This window comes from Thunnus thynnus, chromosome 2 (genome assembly GCF_963924715.1).
Source record: "Thunnus thynnus chromosome 2, fThuThy2.1, whole genome shotgun sequence".
NCBI classification, from domain to species: Eukaryota; Metazoa; Chordata; class Actinopteri; order Scombriformes; family Scombridae; genus Thunnus; species Thunnus thynnus.
Genome location: NC_089518.1, coordinates 29792421 through 29813984, shown reverse-complemented (window position 1 = coordinate 29813984; position 21564 = coordinate 29792421). Strand labels below are relative to the sequence as shown.

Below are 21564 nucleotides of genomic sequence, written 5' to 3'. Positions count from 1 at the left end.
TTCTAGACAATATGCCAGACATTATGTCTATTATTTGCTTTCTCCAACACACACACACACACACACACACACACACACAAAATTGGAAAAGCTGTAAATAAACAACTTATGTCAGCATGATGGAACATTACAGTGATAGTCTTTGTGCATTGTTCCTGCTATTGATGTGGCTTCTGAGTGCCGGTTAAGTGTAGATAATTCTGAGATGTTACATAGTGGAACTAAAATACTGTCCTGTTATACGTACACTGGTCTATATCAAGCAGGGGTGGAAAGAGAAATACAACACCCTGCTTAGAATATCCTATACTTTTTAATTAGATACTTCATTTTGAAAACTGCTCTGTTTTTAAGAAAATAGTTACATTGTCATCATTAAAAGGTCCAATGCAGCATCATGATCATTTTAATATGAATATGACCTCAAATTGCTCTCAAATTCCAATGTTGTGACAATATTTTCAGTAGCCGTCTCAGATTGCCTTTCAGGGGACAAGTGATTCAAAACTTAAACTGACTTTCCTCCCAAGTAACTGTTACTGAGGTGAAAGTGAATTATTGATGTTACGGCATACTCAGAACAGTGTCAGTAGAGAAAAGACCAAATCAAAAAGTCTTTAAAAAGTCAAAAAGTCAGTAGAGAAAAGACCAAATCAAAAAGTGCAAAATACTTGCAATTGGTTATTTTACCCCACCTGATCTTCAGCCACAAGTTAATCAATGAGTAAGTAAGAGAAATCTGACAACCAGGAAGAGTGGATGTTTACATTTTTCCCCAAATATATCCTGTTGAGGCAACAGCCAAAAGGCAAAGTGACAGTGATGACACAGCGAAAAGATTTCCAGAGAGGCTGTTGATCAAAAACAACAACAAACAGGTTCTACTTGCCAGTCGCAAAGTTTATTCTTTTAAATATACATAGACTTTTGTCCCCACCCATATTAAATACCCCACCACCCTTCCCTCCCCCATCATCCCTCCCCTCCTCCCTATCCCCCCACCCCATTTCTTCCCTCACTCTCAATTCTCTGCTCCCCCACCCCACCCCCCCACCCCTACCCCCACCCCACCCCTCCAGAGAGAAAGGTCGTCCGGCTGAAAAACACACTCTACTTTGTGCAGCATATTGCTTATTAAGACATTTGCGAAAACATAAATTAAAAATACTACAGCTTGTTTATTTTTATTTTTTTTTCATTTTCTGCTCAAACATCAGACTGTTCTGAACAGAATCTAAAAAAAAAAAAGAAAATTAAAAAAAAAAAAAAAAAGAAAAGAAAACAGCACAGTGTCCCTCAGTCTGGCTACATAAAATGAACTGGATTCCCCTGTTTTTTCATGACATGGTACGACCCTCCTGGCTTGAACTGTACACAGTGGTCTGTACCATGATGAGAGAAATGGTTAGAAGATAAATTTATTCTTCAACAGATGTCCTGAGTTTAGTCAGATCATATCGGTGTGGGTTTAATTATGTCTGTCAACTGATAAGACATCCGATCAAAATGGCTGATCACTTTCACTAGTGTTTGTGTCTCTGCTTATCTCCTCTCCGCTGGTGTGTGAAGGATATAGAGGGGGATAATCATCATATTCACCCCACAATCAAGCATGTGTGAACTGTTTGTGGCTTTTTTTCTTTGTCAAATCCAAAGTTGTGGAGTTATAATTATTGGTTTCGGGATGATGGTTGGAACTGCAGGCAGAGTGAAGGACAGTGTGATACAGCACTAGAGGAAAACTCAGGTGTTTAAGTCACAAGGCATGCATGTTAACACTGAACTCAGAGAGTCGCCACCAGAAGTGTTTCAGCAGTGACACATGTAGTATGTGCTGTGCGTTGAGTCTTGTCAGTCTGTTTTCGGTCTTGTGTGTGTGTCAGTGTTTGTGCATTTCTTTGTACAGATAAAAGTATTGTAAAAGTCCTGCTTTTGATTGCCTGCATGCTGGCCTGCTTCTACACTAATATTAAATATTCTTATATTTTCATTTTCTGTGAATGGAAGGTACAAGGAATGCCATGTTTGGTTGCGAGACAATTTTTTTTCGCCAATTTGTTTTGACTGTTTGACTGTTTTATGCAGGATAAAATGTCTTAAAGTGGGACTTTTGACCAACACTGTATCATATGTGCACGTGTGTCTTGTGTGCATGTGGCGTGTCTCATCAAGTCTTATCAAGTTTTGTGTCCATCATTCTAGCAGTCTGTCTGTTTCCCTCCCTCCTCTTTAGGAAGCACAGGAGGGGCTGCGTTGGTGTTCGAGGGGGGGGGGTCAAAGGGTCAAGCTGGGGTCACACACGGGGGGAGTATTTAGGGTTTCTTGGCACCTCGGTGAAAGATTTCAGCTCATAAGGGATCCCTGTGTCCACTTCGATGGATTTGCGGGAGAATAGCAGCCGGATATCGTTGTGCAAGTAGATCTTCCCAGATTTGGAGCTCTGGAATCTGAATCAGAACCAAAAGAAATTCTGTTAGCAAAACACAAAAAAATGTTGAAGGTATTCAAACAAGCTAAAAAAGAAAAAGCCGTAAAGGAACAGTTGAACTTTTTGAGAATGAAGCTCATTTGCCTTCTTGTCAAGAGTTAGATGGGGTGGTCAATGCCAATCTCATATCCATCACATAAATATTACAGTCAGCAGCCGGTTAGCTTATCTAATAGAGGGAAACAACTAGCCTGGCTCCATCCAAAGGTAAAAAAAACTGCCTTCCAGCCTCTGTTTATGGGGGGTTATGTGCAGGACTTTTTCTTAGCCAGACGCAGTGTCAGAGCCAGGCTAACTGTTTAGCCCATTTAGCCCAGTATTTATACTAAGCTAAGCTAACTGGCTGCTGGATGTAGCCTCACATTAATTGAACTCTCAATATGAAAACAAATTAAATCAAAATATTCCTTAAATTATGGAAAACAACTGCAAATGCACAAAAATAGCTTCCTAGTATTTAATGAACATATATATAGTATTTCATTACAGGTGTATAACAACATAATATTAATTATATCATTTTGTGTCTTTTGTGTTGATGTGTCCATTTCATGATACTATTCCAAAAGTCACAACACAGGCTAATAAATCAGAATTTTAAAATCAAGTCAGGTACACTTAAAACCTCAGCCGTACCTGAGATGTATCAGGTAGCAGAGAATCTTCTTCCTGTCTAGCACTCCGCTCCCTGGAGACGCCTCGCCCTTCCCCTCAACCCCCTCCTCTACAGGCACCAGGAAGATACGGTGGCGCAGGAAAGTCATGTGATTGACGGGCATGTCACCAAAGTTGTAGGTCACCAGGAACATCTTCACCACAGTTTTGTTGGGATTAAATAAGGTCTGAGGACAAATGTCAGGGCAAATCAGCATTTCAAATTGGAAAAATAAGACAGCAATGATTTTAGCTCAAATGGAAGAGAGTATGGTACATCAATAAAATACATCTCCATTGTATGAAGACTATCAAAATGTTCCATGTTACTACATTAAAATATTGCGTATGAGATATCTGTGAAATGTTTATCGGCAGCCTAACCTTTTCCTGAGCAAAGAATGAGGTGAGGATGCGGTGAAATAAGACAAACTTACCACTTGAATGGTCCCTGCTTTGGGTATGCTGTATCCTTTCTTTCCAAGAGGCTCAAGGGATATCACCCCCTGTGAGAGAGAGAGAGCCACGTCACTGATTAAACATCCTTAATCACCGGAACGGTAAATAACTCTTATTGTTCGGCACATTTTAATAGCTGTGGACTCAAAACTCGTTCTGGATTAAATGTACTCAAATTAAACTTCTTAGGGAAGATAGTGGGGTCAAAGAATTACAATAGTAATTTTCATTTCCCATTTGACCAACTAATGAAACACATCTGTTTAGGTTCTGCCTGTAAAACCAATTCATCATGAAAAACACTAAACACACACACACAAAAAAAACAAAAGCCATAAATGATTGCGGACTAACTCCAACATAACTGCATCATGCTGTAGTTACAAGGCAGCTACACAGGGAGTCGTTTTATATTAAATGCCAATTTAGCAGTTCAAAGAGCTGAATTGAAAGAGGCCTGACAATCACCACTTTTATGCACAACTCAAAGGCAACATGAGGCATGGATCTCAGAAAAGTGAAAACAGCTGGTTTCCAAATGGTCCAGAATAACAGGAGACACAGTTAGATTTTCATATCAACAGCATTGTTAGTAAGACTAAAGGCTGGTCCTCACTTATTTTGTTATTCTTATGTTATATGATTATATACAGTACCAGCCAAAAGTTTAGATACACCTTCCCATTCACTTGAATGAGAAGGTGTCTCCAAACTTTTGACTGGTACTGTATTTAATAAATGTATAGTATTCAATGCTGATATGAATAAATGTGGGACAATATTTGCATGAAAGCAAAAGCATGCCACATGTTTTTTACATCTGGTTATGCAGAGGCAAGCCAACATCAACCTTGTTGAAGCCAGTTTTATATTTATTATTGTTCTGCATAGTTGTTCTGATCTCTAATTTTCTTTTCTTTTTCTTTCAATAAATGTATCATTTTCATACTAGCAAACAAAATAACCTGATGTGCAAAATACAGTGGTGGTTTTTTTGTTTGTTTTATCGTGACATGGTGTGCTTACACTCACAAACAAACGTACATAAATCAAGCAGACACACACACACACACACACAGACTAACCAGGAAGGGTGAGGGTGCGCTGTGCTCTGAGATGTCGTAGTACGTAACCTGCACAGGCAGGGTGACATGCTGTGGGCAATACGAGCCGCTGGCACCGATCTCCGCCGTGAAGCCTTCGATTCGGCCTGACGGGGAGAAGCGTCCCTTCAGTATGGACTCCTGAGAGACGAGAGAGAGAGAGTACAGAGTCGTAAACACAAGCCTTTTTAAAACTGTTATCAGGGTTCAACAGGGGCAGGGTTTACTGCTGCAATTTGGAGTCAGTTTGGCTGATCTAACAGAAGAACGCTCTGCTTTTAAATGTGTAATCTACAGATCCATATTTGATTTATTTATTTTAATTAAACCCAGAGCTGTGTTGAACATAAATATAAAATATGCATCTGTTGGCCAACAATACTGCAAGCCAACGTAGTGATGTGTTAAAGCTTCAACGAGTGGACTGACAAACATTATTACATTGTTACCAGTTTCATTTAACTTTATTGCCTTTATATCAGCATTCCCCCTCTTGAAATTTGTGCGTTAGCTACAATAACAAGTAAAGCAAGTATGCTAGACATGTTTACGATGTGATTTTGGAACTCGTTTATTTTCTCTAGATTTTATGGTAGTCCTCAAAATCCTGGGCGAGGCTCTACAACAGTGACAAAAACAGCTAGTCCCAGCACTGGGACTGGGAGGAACCCAAACCACTATGTCCTTATTACTGGCACTCAGATATATTGAGTGTAGATACAATGACAGCAAGTTCTGTACATTATGCAAACTCCACCAATTTAGCACTGCACTCCTATAACACTGTCAGACTCATGATGGATTAAATTTGATGCAGCAGAACAGGAAATAATGACTTTTTTATAGCACACACTTTTCTTCTTGGAAAATCAGTAGAGTTTCCCTTTAATCTCCTTTATAATTTATTTTTTATTGTTATAACCCACATTAATTGTGATATTATGAATATTCTTTTATTTTATTGAAGTAGCAATAAATAAGCTTTTTTGTGTTTATTTTTTCCACATCCTGCACAATACTGAATAAAAAAAATGGTAAAATCCCAATTTTCAGCTTTTCTGACAATTTGAAAATTGTTCTGATAATTACACAAAATCTTATTTAAGATTTTCTAAATAAGGACTTAAAGGTGATTTTATGCTTCATAAGCAGAATTTACACTGCACCTGCAAAGGGTTTACACTGGTTAAAGTTTGGGTTTGTACAGTACTGTGAAAAAGTTTTAGGCACCCTACATGTTTAGATTCTTATCCATTATGCAATACCATCAGGGAGGTGTCTGATAGGTCCCAAATTTATTCATGACATGACAATGATCCCAAGCATACAGCTAGAGACATAAAGAACTATTTTTAGCGACAAGAAGAATGAGTCCTGCAACAGATGGTATGATATGGCCCCCACAGAGCCCTGATCTCAACATCATGGAGTCAGTCTGGGATTACATAAAGAAGTACCTGAGATGGCCTAAATAATAAATCCACAGAAGAACATTCTTTCTCCAGGATGGTTACAACAACCTACCTGCAAGTCACCATGAAAACCGAGTTAAACTGAGGACTGTACCGAGGAGAACTGCTGCTGTTTTAAAGGCAAAGCTACTCACAGCAAATTTTGATTTCATTTATGTTTCTGCTTTTTACTCAACTTTGTAAGAAGTTAATTGATAAATTAAAACAATTTATAGCAATATTTTTGTAAGCATTCTCACTATACTTTTAGCGCCTAAAACTTTTGCACAGTACTGAATCTGGCACTATCTTTGACCTGCAGTCACTTGTGCCTCCTGGAGTTATTAAAAAAGATGTTTTTTTTACCTCAAAGTTGCCCAGTAGTGATCTGCTGATGGAAGATGAGGGCCAACTGGATCGTGTGGCACGCCCGCTGTCTGTGTGTCTGCCGCTGCGCAGCTGCCGACTGAATATGAACACAAAGCAGACCAGTGGTTAGTGATTAAGATTACATTAATTTTGACTTATAACTCGAAAAATGTAATGCAGCACTCACCTTTTCAGACGTAGCCCACTTTTTAGTCGCCTCCCTGATCTCGTGCAGTCTGTGGCAGTCTGATCACAGAGAGGGAAAAAAAGTAAATTATGAATTCATACATCTCAATTAAAATCCTGATTGATATGTCCTCACTTGTCTATTCACAAACATCCATTAAGAAAACAATAAATGTTAAAAACGATTAAAATGTTAAAAAATAAACTTCTCTGTACACACTCAACTAAAGAATAAATGTATGTATTTGTGTTTCTGTGTTCCTGTGAGAGTAATTTGAATGTGTAATTGAGTATTTCAGGTGTCCTCTTACTTACTGGCCACTGACTATTAGATGTTGCATCACTCGCATAAACATTCCCCATTTCCACGCTGCCGCTCATCGTAAAGGCCACCCAACTGTCAGATGACTTGTCATTAGCCAACCCTATGCTACCTGCCTGCCACTTGTTCACACTTAACCCTTCACTCATTGTTAGCTTATTGCTATTACGGTTACACAGGCCCTCGACAGAGCACGGAGGTCTTTGTCAGCTTAGCTTTGTTGCATCATCACATTCAATCAAAACCACAGAAGGCATTTTAGAATATTATCCACTTCCTCCTTTTTAAGTCTCTTAAATCGCTTTTTATTTACAGAAATAACAACACCTGTGACAGTATAACCTCGCTCCTTTTCTTTAACTCTTCCTATCTCTTCCTCTGTGTCCCTATTTTGTGTTCTTGTGTCTTTCTTACACCTATCTCTTTCTCCCTGTGCTTCCCTCACACATACACTACACCTGTGCGATCCCACCACTCTATGACCACCTAACTAGTGATCTAGTGAACCCTATTGTAACCATCATGTACACTCCCCATCCCACAAACCCACATGCACACACATTCAAAGCTCTTTCTGGCCTCCTTGTGTTCAGAAATGGCCAATTCACTTCCAGAACCATTTTTAGGCGGGATGGATGTGTATGCATGTACCAGTATGTGTGTATTTGTATGTGTGTGCATGTGCATGGGAGCCACAGCACACTCATGGGGGGGAACAATGGACGCTCCCTCAATGGGCTTTATTCTGGAGCTACTCAGGCTGTTCCAGCGTGGCGTGATAATGAGCCGGCCATCACTTCATTCTTTCACTTTTACTCTTCTCTTAGTTTGTCTTTTTTTAATGTCCCTGCTTCTTTTCCAAGACTGTCAGGGCTCACAGATGCCTTACCATCAAGCACTTTCTTTCAACAGCTACTCCTTATTCTGGATGCAAAGTCTTAGCTGTCCTGTGGTCTGTGTTTTGTGTTTTTGTCTAAAGGTGTTGTATTTCACATGCAAATGTGCACATGCTGTGTTTTTTTTGTATGCTTCTTAACAACTTCTTTCTAGTGGCAATAATTATGAATATAAACAACTGTATCACCTGGTAAAACAAAAAAAAGAGAAAAAGATAAAAGAAAAGAGAATACAGCTCTCCTAAGCTATCATTTACTTTCTGAATACTTTTTATTAATAAAAATGTATTAAGTTCATGGGAATATTTTGTTACATCTATACATATCAGATATTCCAGTCATATTGGACATCTGTAACTACTGGGGAACATTTGCTAACAGCAGCTAATTGCATTTCTGGAACAAACAGTACTGAATACGATAACATTTTGTGCAATTTTTGTGTGTCAATTGATCAGTTTGCCACTGTACATTGTGTGTTAAGGCAAGTTGTGAACTAGCTAACCAAATACTACAGGTGTTACTGTCTTGTTATGACGGCCAAGTTGCGGAATAACTAATGCTAGCTATAAGTTGGCATAGCAGTGGGAATTACAGGTTGAGATGACCGACTGTTTTGGTAAATTAGCTTGGACAAAGCAATTTTCTATCAACAATAGAGATGTGTGAATACATTACAACATATGTGTGCTTGTATGTGTGTGTGTGTGTGTGTGTGTGTGTGTGTGTGTGTGTGTGTGTGTGTGTGTGTGTGTGCTGACCTTAGGCCGGTCCCATGCAGAAGGCAGCAGGTGGTTCCAGTAAGGTGCAGCTTTTGCATCCGTGCTGCGACATGAGGCTGGGCCCAGTCCTGAAGCCAGCAATGACAGCCTGCTCCTCTTGGAGGTGGAGGGTCCCTCGTCCTCTGAACATGACTCCCCTGTGTCACTTGGGGACAACAGCCTCTTTTTGGCTGGCCAGTGGCCTCCAGAGGATAGACGGTGGCCGTTGCTGCTGGGAGTCTTCTCCCAGGAGGCCAGGCCATTAGAGGAGGAGGACGCAGCCTGGGTGGCACTTCGCTCAGGTGGGGAGGATTCAAGTCCAACTTCCCATTCAGTGGCCTCCCCTGGTTCCTGCAGCTCTGTGTGGTGTGGGGGGGAGAAGGGGCCTGGGGGGCTGGTGGGGCTGGCGGGACTGGGAGTCTCATATGTGGATATTTCATATAAGTGGGGGCTGGGCTGGCCTCCAGATGTACCATTACTACAACTCTCATTTCCAGGGCTACCTAGTGAGTAGGTGGGTGTGCGGCCCCCATTAGGTGGCTCAGTCCTGACTGAGCTTCCGAGAGAATGGCCCTGGTCACAGAGATGCCCATGTGGGTCACACATTGGGGGTGATTTAGGTGAGAGTGGAGCAAAGACATCGGGAATGGGCCTGTCATGATTGTGCTGAGTTGGGCGTCGGGAGGGGTTGTGGCTTGGGGAGAGGGGTGGAGACCTGGGTGATAGCCCCCCCTCAGAGTCTCTGTGCTCCATCTGTGTGCAAGAGTATACAGAACCAGGCCCACCAGGGCCCATCACTAACCCCATCCCCACATTTGGGGTTGGGGCTGGCCCACACAGCACCCCTCCCTCCAACGCCTCCCTGTCTGAGGAATCCCCCAGGTGGGGGCGCTTGTGAGTCAACTGGGGCTCATCTAGTCCCCTTTTCACGCCCAACCGGACAGGCCTCTGTTGGGCATCAGTGTGGGATTCTGTGGAGGTAGAAAATCCCCCCAACTGGGAGAAAATGGAGAGCTGGTAGACCTTTTGAAGTCGCAGCTCCTCCTGGCCAAAGTGCCTGGGGGCCCCTGGTCTGACCCCAGGGTCCAGGCCCTGTGTTGGAGCCGTAGGTGGAGGCAAGTCCCCCTCCTGGGCTGGAAGCTCTAATGGAGCCTTTTTGTGGGCTAACTCCACATGAATGTGTCGCATGGTTTCTATGCTGGAGTATAAGAGTATTGACTAACTTTTGTGCAACAGGGTCAAGTAGGTCCTCACAAGTGCCAGAGGGCAGAGCAAGATGTTTCACAGGAATAGGAAGTCCTATGGTTCCTGCTGTGATGTCGTCATACAGTGTGAATCAGGAAGCTGAGCTTCACAGCACCTGAGAGGAACAAAATACAGTGTTACTATTAGGACAGATTTCGATTAAGTGATTAATGAAGGTGAGACTCATGAATAACGGGAAACATGAAATAGCACCAACAATTCAAATGACAAGAAGACATTGTGCCTTTCTAAGCCATAAAAGTAAAATAAAGTAAGAACAGTGAAATGAGAATATTTATGGACAGCTGTAATTTAGGGTGTTTAGGGTCACTTGACTAGCATTTTTGTCATATTGCATATGGCAAATTTAGCTGAATATTTGAATAGAAATGGTGCATCTCATCAGAAACTGTTTTCTAATGGTAAGCAGGTTTCCTGTCCTTTACAGTTGGCTGACTACAGAACTGAAACCATATTCAAACAGCATGAGTCACATCCAGCAATTAATCATATCCATCGTAAAACAGTGCGTCAATTCACACAACCTGCATCTCATTCATGTTTGATGTTGACACTCGCTTCAGCCAGGTGTTGATGGACACGCCCTTTCTCGGAGGAAATGCAGACTATATGAAAAAAAAGATCCAATGTTTAAGGAAAAAAAAATGCTAAAGCTGGCGTGCAGATTCCCTGTTTTCCACTTTCTTAAGTGTGACAGCGAAGGAATGGTATGCCTCTGATTGTTGGTTTTGACACACCCCTTGACAATGGTTATGATGTCATGACTTCACTATGTCATGGCATATGACATGACATATCTGAACAGGATGTCAGTAGTAAACCTTTCCTGCCTTAAAATTATTACTGCCACAAAAATATGGGGTAAATCAGGTACTCATATTAATAAGTATTTTTATTATTTTATTGAACATAAAATCTAAACACTAGTCATGACTCCTCATGATTACTGTTGGAAATGCCTTGATGGGACACTATATGTTGATGGGACACAATTTAGGCAAAGTATAAGTCTACTTTGTCTTGTATAATTTAACATGTCATATAGTCCATCTATGATCAGCATCTCACCTCTGTGCCTGTCCTTGTCTAATTCTGTCCTTGTGGACACACTGCATCTGGCACAACATCTGGAAGTTGTGTCCGAAATGGCCTACTAAAGGAACCCATCTATCTCCATGGCAACTGCCACAGAACGACACCAACATCCCACGATAGTTAATCAGCAAACAGTAAGGACTCCACAGGAACCAGAAGTGGAGGAGGTGGACACAGGGACTATGGCCTGAAGAGAAAACATAAAGAGGTTAAGTAGGAAATACAATCATCTGACAACATTGTAAAAATAGTAGTTACTAATTTTGTACTAATACATGGATGCATTCTTGAAAAAAAGAAAAGTTTTGGGGGGTAATTCGTGAGAAATTGCAGGCAAATTGGTCTGGGAAACATTGAGTTGAGACACATTAATTGCATTATGTTTGTTTTTTAAAGACACTAAAGACAGAATGGTCTCTAATAAGTGACTTATATCAAAGTGCCATCTTGAAGGCTAAAATTTACCGGAGAGGCGGAGTGTCAGTGATGCAAGAGGCTCCTGAGAGAAAGTGCTTCTAAATATGAACCGGAAGTGACTCTGTTGGGACTCCCTCTGTGATTGGCTGATAGCCAGACACGCCCACCCTGATCACCTGGGCGTGGGGTACGCAATGACTGTGACATCATGACAGGGTCATTCCACCCAGAATCCCTGAAGAGACACAGAAACAAATCATTGGTTAGGCAGTCGCTTATACTTTACTGTAACAGTCATTACGAGAATAGATGAACACACAGATACACAAAGACAATGTACACAAAAAATGACGCCAAAAAAATCCACAGCGAAACACATACATCCTTAGACACATCTCCACTTACATACTTACACTTATACACTGATGTACACCATAGGTACACATAGTGTGCAAACATGGCAAGTTAGGAAGTCAATATTTAAGTTCGTTACTGTACTCAGAACAACACACAGGATAAATCAATTTTAAAAAATCAATCCACTTTACTCAATTAACTACCCAACCGGTCTCCTGAGGGAGAAATGTCACAATCATTCCCCTTTATTTTCCACATCAGACTGCCCCATTTTGAGTAGAAAACCCAAACACTCTGGGTTGAGGATGGAACAAGAGGGGAGCCACTCGTGGAGCAGAGATTTGACATTTTCAAAGCTAACCTGGTGCTAAATGGGGCTAGGCCAAAAGAAGTGGGCTGTTTCCCGACCCACTTGGACCAGAACTTGGGAATGTGGAGGGGGGAAGTCACAGTGAGCCATTGCCATGACAACCAGTAGCCCAAGGATAACGGTTCCTTTGTGCTTGGCCACAAAGAGGGAGAAAGAGAAGCGGAGAGAGAGAGAGGGAGGGTGCTGGGGGGCAGGGGGAGACCGGCAAAGATGCTCCTCCAAGAAAATATCTACAAACACAACAAAATGGCTGTCCTCCATGAGGTGTGTACAGCCAGCCAAAATGTCCACACACTGTGATACAGGCCTATGTTCTGTTGTGGGCCTAAGACTTTGATTGAGGTGCTTCCACGTCTCATCAGAAGATTGACATGTAAAACTTGGCAATAAGAGGAGTTTTAAATACAATCAAACAAGCTATTCTGACTAACACTTTGCTGGCACCCATATGTTGTAACTCAGTAAAGAGGAAAAATATAGTTGGTTACAATTTAGAACTACATTACAACAAACAGTTACTTCACTTTCTTGTGTCATGACGAAAAAGTGATGACGCATAAGATCAAGCAAGAGGAAAGAAAAAGCTGGTGAGAAAAAGGAAATGTAGACAAAGTAAGTTGTTCGTGGGTATTTTCCACTTGATTGAAACACACCTGAAATGTACCCAAAGGTGGAACTGTTAAGGATGTTGAATATAACCACAAATTGTGATGTAATGATCAGACTAGATGAGTAATATGATGGGAGGAGGTGTTTAAATTGCTTGGGATATGTGTTTATGTCTTTATATGAGCATGATTTGTGCTCCATATCTTTTCTGAAGCCAAAATTCTCCATTCATTTGGGACAATTAATTATTCACCTTCAACAAGAAGGGAGGGGTCATCTGTCAAAGAAGACACAAGAAGGCGAGAGAAGCAGACAAAGGGATATTAAAGGGAACAGATCGAGCCCTACCTCCCCATTATATACAGTATGACCTGATTATATACAACTCCAGTATAATGGCATATCATCATGTAATCATGCTTTCCAACCATCGCACTCAAAGAATCACACAGGGACAAAGGGAGGAGTCACCTGTAATTAGTCATATGACAAATGGTTCCTATGCAGTCAGTGCTGCTGCTTTTGGGAAACTTAGGTGTGGACACTTACAAAAGCATGCTGCCCCTCCCTCCAATCTTTTATAGAGTTCAACTATCTTAAGCTGGACACAATGTCTCTTTGCTTGTGCAAAGATGCACATAAAATAAATCAGATTTCTTTTTTAGCTTTATAGAAAAATGGATGTTATATCTGATTGTTTTCTGAACAGAGGAACACATTGACAATGTCTACAAGGTCACAAACTAATCATATATCTATTGTCCAAGCCAAGACTTTTGGAAGACTAATGCTGTGCAAACCAAGGCACTTGATTATTTTGCAGCTATTCCTCACGGTGGGGCACACCCTAGCGTCAAACCGAGCCTGTCACACTGAAACGGGGACATCTGGTTACCTTCTTATACTTCCCAAAGTCATGGTATTACCAAGACAAATTACAAAAGTTGTGATTAAATGTGAGTTAAATCAACACAATACAAAGGATCACCTCCCCTTGTCATCTCCCTCTGAGGGCAGGTGGAGTCCCAGGGGCTGACATAGGGAGTGGGGGATGGGAAATAACAGGAGAGGAGTCAGCAATGAGTATTTATAGCCGTTCCCTGTGTCAGACCTCACTGGGAGCACCCAAAGGCTCTGTGCTAGGTCCCGCTTGATTTCTGACCTTATTTTGAACTAGCTATACAGGAGCCTGGCAGAGGCAGCCCAACCCTTTTCAGGCTTGATCCAGCAGCCGGCAGAGGAGTGGAAACACTCTGGCTTCACCCCAAGAAAGGCTTCAGGTTGCTCAGTGTGTGTGCCAACGAAGACTTTAGATCTAATGAACTCTTATTACTGCATCTCTGAATACTGTACAAACATTCGCACCTGCCCGGTTAGAAAATATAATGTGCCCATATACACCTCTGATCAACTTGTACAAACTGGTCTTGTCAAATGCACATTATCTGCACAAACGTAAGGTATGCTACTCACACAGGTAAGGATATGAAAACAACAATCACAGTCCAGTATATAGTCTAAAACTGTGATAAATATTTGTTTATTGGTCTGTAAATTTGCAAATCTGTATGCAGCAAATGTCAGCAAAAAACAATTTGCCTAATATTGGTCAATAAAATATGTCTTTTAAACACTTTTATCAGTAGCTGTTATCATTTTTGGAAAATAATTAGCATCAAAACTCATCTCACATTTCCTCAACTGAACACTGCTAATGGAAGGCATGAAGATGTTACACATCATTAGCAGGCCAGGTACATCTGCAGCATCTCTGGAAATGGGCCAGGAAACAATCATTCAGAAAGAGACAGAGCGAGGGTGGAAATGGTGAGATGACAGACAAAGGAATGAGAAACGCCTGACGAGAGGACACAGCCAGACAGCGAGAGAGAGAGACAAAGCGAGAGAGAGTGAGAGAGGATGAGGGGAACAGAGAGAGACAACAGGCCAGCCAAAGACCTTGAGGTAGGTATAAATACAGCAGGAGCAGGTAGAGCTCCACAATGTCAGGGCTATATAAACCAGCAGTTCTGAGAGTCGTTGGCTCACAGCCTAAATATTAAGCTGTACCAAACTGCAACCTCCTGTGCAAATCAGTGAATCTTTTCAGATAAAAAAATCCTCATGAGCTACCAGGACCTTCTTGTGACTAGCATTTCTTGAAAATGGTCCAGTGGGCAAATAACTGCCTCAGTACAAAGCTGCAGAAAACCATATAAGTGTATTATTGTGCCAAGAAAACAATATTTGGTAAAATAATCAGCTATAATTACATGGCTCAAACATATTTTTGGTTGGGAAGAAACCCACACAAATCACTAATGAACTAACTCAGTCTAGTCCTGTTTTACTCAAGTCACATGTTAGGGTTAGGTTTGTTTTATTTGCATGCACAAAGAAGGAGGAAATACAATATGCGTGGGTGAAACAATGACAAAAACCAAGTTGAAAAACAATAACACAAGCTGAACACAGAAACCTAATGAACAGGACCAATAGGACCAATGGACAAAATTTATAAAAACAAGCCCAGTTTGCCTTGGCCCACGCCTAGATTTGGACCAAAAGGAGTAGATTGAGTCATGCTTACAAAAACAATCAGATGAAATTAGCCATAGAATAGAAACAAGCTAAAGACAACAATAGGAAAATGAGATGAGACAGTGGAAGGAGAATTTAAGTGTATTTATTTACTGCTGGGATACACAGCAGACAATGAAGAAAAATCACCATTCTAGTAATACAAAACTGTTTAGGAGACAGTTTTTACTTGCAGATTTTGTGTGCAGTCTAAAACCTGACTTAGTAAACAATTATATGATTGTAACTGAGATGTGTGGACAGTACTGTGAGCTTTCAGTTTTAGCTTTAGTTCTGGATCCATAAAGGCATCCAAACCTAAGCAACAGTGTCAAGAAACACTCTTATCCAGAGTCATGTGTAAAGGACTGAGGTCAAAGGTATTTGACCTTGACTTGAGAAATGCCTGTTGTGGAGATCAAACATTTAATTTGGGAAAATGGACACACTAGACACACTCCTCCTTCAAAGAGAACATTTAGCTGCTAATGTGTGTTGAAATATGTGTAGGTCTGTACTTCTGTGACTTCATAAGAATGCACACAAGTCTACACATAAGCACCATTATGTGCGTCAGTGGGAGTGTGTGAGCACCCTTTAGGCCGAGAAAGACTGTGGTCATGAGGTCAAAGGCCAAAAGTCTTGGGTCAGATGACTTTTAGCACATCAGGAGGCCCAGAGGCGTTTCATTTTATCATCATGAGAGAGAGGTGGTGTTAGGGGTGATGGTAAAACACTGAATAGAGGCTAAGATAAAGGCAAACGAGGAACTGATCTACATGTAGCAAATGACTCACACACACTGAGTTAGATCCACTGACAAGCCTATTAAGAGCTTGTTAGATTGAGACACTCATCAGTCGTTGGAGTTATAACTAAAGCACCAGCATGTTAATCAGAAACATCTGCAAAACAGGCAAAAGCACAGTCAAGACTCTTGGCTCTCTATAAACTTTAAAAAGCTGTGCAATGGGTTGAATAAAACACACACACGTGCTTACTCACAAACACTAAAGTATAATAAACAAACCTATCGTTAGGAGGTATGCTGACAGCTCTGACCTAGAAACCAGATCTTAGTGAGATGTATGGGGGTGAAGGGGACCGAGTTCACAGCCAGCACCTATCCTCAGAAAATACCCTGACATTTGGCCTGTGTACATTGATCACAGCACCCAGACGCAACACGAATGTGTACACACACACACACACAAACACACACACATTTAAAGCGTCATATCTCTTTTGGCAATTATGAAGAAACTACTTTTTTTATGCAACAATGGAAGGAATAAAACTCTTACAATGAGTAATCAATCCTCATCAAAAGTGCAACAAATACAGCCACTGCATAATTCAGATTTTCTTTTTCTGCATGTTCTTTGATAATTGCTGTACTCCATCTCTGCTTGGCACAGTTTATGAGGAGACAACTGTCTGAATTTACAAGGATGTGCCTGCTCACTTACTAGTTGAGAGATGATATACTCCTGTTAAAACTCACAAATTTTGTTTATACTATGTTATAGTTTATACAAGCCAGAGTGGGTGCAGTAGATCTACAACATACACAAGCTGCTATGGTTGAAAACAGTTTTTCCTCTACTTAAGGGAACATGTTGATCATGGTTTATGTATATGTATTGTCTTATATCTGAAATTGCAGAGTTGGATGATAGCTCATGACTAGGTTATATACCTTGGACACTAATATTGCATGCTGTCTTTTATTTGCTCAATTTCAGTCCTTTTATTCACTGCAAGGTCAACAGAGGTTTGAATCATTAACTTAAGCCTGAACAACTACTGGCAAACTTTTGACTCTCTCCATTCCACTGCCATTGTCTTTTAATTTAAAAAAAAATTGATGACATGCACCAATTTAATTCCACAGAAAACAAAAAGCAATGTTGTGGGTTTGTGCTTGTGTTTCTATTTTCATCCTTCACACACAAAAGACAGACATACTGTACTTATTCATTAAGAAAGGCAACACTCTTTTCAATGCCATTTCTTTTTTAAGATGCGGTTACAACTGCATTAGTAAATGACAGTAAGTAACCAAATTATGAAACCACTGACACAATAAGTTGCCCAAGCACAGCACTCAAACTTGACAATTCAATATTCCTTTTAATTTTTTTGCCCTGACTACCACCTGACAAGAGAGACGGGGCATTTCAGACATTTGGCATCATTTGGCTCTTGGATGGGTTAATTCCTCACCCTGTCATAGATATGAGTGGGCTTTATTTACAAATCAGTGGCACAAGCTATCATCCTGAATGTCCCTGAGCTCTAGCTGCTCGGCTACATTCTAGCCTCTTCATGTCCTCAGTCCACCCCTTTATGGTCACAGCCTGTAACAGAGGTGTGATAGCATCAGCATGAAGTTAGCAGCCTCACGAATGCCCCAATTGTCTCATCAACTTTAAGCAGAACCCCGCCCGAGTTACTCCCTGGCCTGTACTGTGCCTCGAGGCTGATAAACACACACAGACACACACTTTCTCAAACACACACACACAAAAAAAAGTTGCTAAGTGCTCCTGCAAACAATCATCTGTTGATTGGATTACAGGAGCCGTCTAGGGTTTAGAAATCTGATGTCACTGTAGACAAGAGGATGGAATGACAGCCGACTGTACTCTGAGTGAGTGTCAAAGACAGAGAGACAGGAAGCAACCAAGAAAGACAGAAACTGACAGAAGGAAAGAGGTAATGTTGATTGAAACTGATAAACCTCTCAGTGAGACAGCGTTACAGCAAACACATACAGTACCCAGCCTGGGGAGTCATGGTAGTCTAAACTAAGCTGGCTCAGTGACATAGTTGCTGAGAATGCTGTTTGACACAGGGTCCCTTTCTGACTCACCCTCCCTTCCTCTGTCTGCCTGCCTGCCTGCCTGCCTGCCTCTCTGCCTGCCTGCCTGCCTGCCTGCTTGCCTGGCTATCTATCTGTCTGTCTGGTTTTCATGTGGCCATTTTAGGAGACGTTGAGTCACCCGAGCCCAGCTGACAATATGACAGCAGCTACATTAGTACACTTGACTCGACAGCAGGAGAACTTGTGACACTCACCCTCTCAGAAAGATGGGGTTTTATCTCGCTGTCTCACTCTCTGCCTCTGTCTGTCTCCTTCCTTCCTCTATTTCGTCTGGTGAGCTGGATGGGTGAATCTGTCCTCCTCTGTAAGTTTCTATTTCCACTGGATCAGCCTTGTCTCCCTGTCTCTCTCTCCCTCACTCCCTCTCTCTCTCTATCAACTCTTCTTGTTGTTGTCTCTCTTTGCTTCCTTCCTCCTGAATAGGTGGTGTTAAGAAAGAGAGACGAGTCAAGTTGTTCTGCCTCCCTCTGCTTGTTTTGTCAGGAGGCCTGATCGCCTGCACTAGCTTGCTCTCTCTCTCTCTCTCTCTCTCTGTTTTCTTCCTGTCTACCTCTCTTCTCCACCCTCAGTCACATCAAAAATCCATCAACAACTCTCACCCCCCCCACTCGTCTCACGCTTTCCCTCCCGCTCCTCTGCTCTCACTAGCTCCCCCCTGCCTTCTTTCTTCCTTTCTCTCATTCACACCCCTTCCAAAATATCCTGAACACAAAAGCCACTTGCTAGCGTTCCCCCTTTCCTCTCCTCTTCTTCACCCTCTCCTCTCTTGCTCTATCTACCCCTCCTTTTAACCCTCTCTCACAATCCTATACCCTCTCTCTCTCTCTCTCTCTCTCTCTCACTCTCTCTCTCTCTCTGTCTTTCGTTGTGTGTTTTCTTCCTGTTGGTTTCCTCTCAGCTGTTACAGCAAGGCGTGCTTTGCTCACTCAGCAGTGAAGGCATACAGGGGAGGGCTGGGGGGAGTGGGGGGGGGCAACTGATTGGCTAGAGAAGAGGGGGGTCAGCTGTAGTGGCTGATGTCCTGATTGGCCAGGGGGAGGGAGTGAAAGGGGAGGAGGAGGCGTGGGGAGGAAAAACCTTGCTCTTGCTTAGCGTATTTTGCATAAGTAGAGAACGAGACCAAAGAACACTTAACCCAAACAGTGTGTGTGTGTGTGTGTGTGTGTGTGTGTGTGTGTGTGTTTTAAATGTGTGTCTTTGACAGCTTCAAGCATGTTATGTGTACAGTGTTTAACTTGTGTTATCTCTCTCCATAGTGTGCCAGCCACATCTGTGGTTGTGTGCCTGCATGTCTCTGTTGGTTAATTAAAGAACAACAGTTAATAAAAGGAGTTAATGCCTGAGAGAATAAAGATGCAAAAATCTATACAATCTACCCTCCCCCTCCCTCCATACACACACACACACACACATATAGGCACTTTGTGTGTAGCATGAAAAGTACACAGCGCCTATGGCCTACACGAGCACAAAAGCAGAAGGCTTATCTGCGGCTGGAGTACTGATAGAGAATGAAGTGCATGTGAAAAAGTTTATCAGCTGAGTACCAGGAGCAGGCCTCAGCTCTGTGTGTGTGTGTGTGTGTGCGTGTGTGTTTGTGTGTGTGTGTTTGTGTGTATTTTGCCATCTGTGAGCTAATAAGGAACAGCATGTTGACTAGGCAGGAACTATTTCGAACAGAGTGGTGCGGTTAAAGTACACACAGCGAGGGCAAGAGCATGTGTCGCCTCATACACACACACACACACACACACCATACACACATTGTGGGTGGAGATTACACAAGTTAAAGCACTGTGCAAAAAACATACTCAAAGCTGTCAAGAACAGATATTTAGGCACACAACGTCGCCAGGCCCTCTTGTTACAGGGACAAAAACACACCTCTCTCTCGGTTGTGCTTTATCCTTATTTAGGAAACCTGGGTTGACTTGTTATCAGATGTGTGCTGGTCCAGACATGTGAGACAAACCTATTGATAGCTCTCTGTCTCCGTCTGCCCCTCTGTCCCTTTATATTCCAGTGATTGTCTGTCACCGTCTTTCACGTTTAAATCTACATCTTCTCTCTTGGTCCTCCTTCTCCATCTGTGTCTATTTCAAAAACAAAACGGAAAATGTAAACTTGCCAGTCGCCGCTAATTTTCTACAGTATGTTATCTCTGTCATACAGAAGGATGGAGAGAACATGTAGTTTTGTGGAGTCTTTCCTTAACCAAATAGAGGGTCTAAGTATGGAGAGTGATTGCAAAGCTCTCCAAGCTTAACGTGTAATTTTGGGCCATTTAAATAAACATCGCTTGGCTTGAATGGTTATGTCATTTTAACACTCTCTGACTTAACACATGGTTATTTCATGATGATGAAAAAATGTGAGTAATTGGAACTAGCATTCCAGTTTTTATAGCTAGTATAGATTTTTATTTTTGTAATACGCTGCACACTGCATGCACATCCTAATGTACGAGACGGCACTTTATTTTCACTCATTGGACTTCATTTGACAAGCAAAACTAGAATTAATATTAATTAACATTAATATAACTGTGTTTTATTGTCCTTTGTACCGGTTTCTTTTTTGCCTTTTCTTTTCTGTAACTGTTTTTTTGTTCTTTATTGTGTACAAATTATATTGTGTATGTATATTGTGTATCCTTGAATCGACTGTTTTTTTTTAATCAAGCGCCGCTGTTGATGAACCAAAAACATGAAATTTCCTGCTTTGATTGCACTGATGTTGAACAGTCCACCCCTGTGTATGCATGTACAGTATGTACTCTCAGATGGAAACGGTGCGTATAGCTCTGCGTGAAAGGATGTCACACTTGTTTTGTGTGTGAACAGTAAAAGCAGGCGGAGGGAAGGTTTGACAAACAAGACATGTCTTCAGCTGCGTACCTCCAAATATAGAGATATAGTGGAGATAAAGGAGAGGTGAGGGAGTGTAGAGGGGGGTAGAAGGTGTAGAAGACAGAGGCACACATAGGAAGATGAACTGACAGGGGGAGAGAAGGTAGCGTTTCTGTCGTCAAACAGGCTCCACCACTGCTTTTCACAGGAAAGCTTTTAAAAAGAAACTGTAATAAAGGGGGGCTTTCTGCTAGAACGCAGCACTGTATTTAGGATCTAGTGTTTCAACATACACAAACTCACACATTTCTGTCCCTTTAAGAGTCCATGTTGCCTTCCATATATGGGGAAAAAGAGGTGTGTCTTCCCTATAAGGACCCTCCTCCATTCAAGGGCACTCTGAGTGCAGCTGAGGAGAAAGAAGCATTGAACACACACATTCACA

General features: G+C 41.7%; 1 protein-coding gene across 3 annotated transcripts in view; it reads right to left on the bottom strand.

Moving 5' to 3' along the window:
- Nucleotides 1–1181: 1181 nt before the first annotated feature.
- Nucleotides 1182–21564, bottom strand: part of LOC137200666 (atos homolog protein B) — a 29651-nt gene continuing 9268 nt past the window's right edge. For 2 of the 3 annotated variants that reach the window (XM_067615397.1, XM_067615395.1), the window contains 9 exons: nucleotides 11516–11702; nucleotides 11024–11237; nucleotides 8690–10049; nucleotides 6712–6770; nucleotides 6522–6621; nucleotides 4687–4845; nucleotides 3580–3648; nucleotides 3125–3330; nucleotides 1182–2447 (listed from right to left, as the gene is read on the bottom strand). In XM_067615397.1, coding sequence (XP_067471498.1) covers nucleotides 2294–2447; nucleotides 3125–3330; nucleotides 3580–3648; nucleotides 4687–4845; nucleotides 6522–6621; nucleotides 6712–6770; nucleotides 8690–9877 — 1935 coding nt within the window. In that variant the 5' untranslated portion in view covers nucleotides 9878–10049; nucleotides 11024–11237; nucleotides 11516–11702 and the 3' untranslated portion in view covers nucleotides 1182–2293. Of the gene's footprint in view, nucleotides 2448–3124; nucleotides 3331–3579; nucleotides 3649–4686; nucleotides 4846–6521; nucleotides 6622–6711; nucleotides 6771–8689; nucleotides 10050–11023; nucleotides 11238–11515; nucleotides 11703–18464; nucleotides 19175–21564 lie in introns of those variants that run through there. The other variant, XM_067615394.1, reaches the window with a different exon arrangement.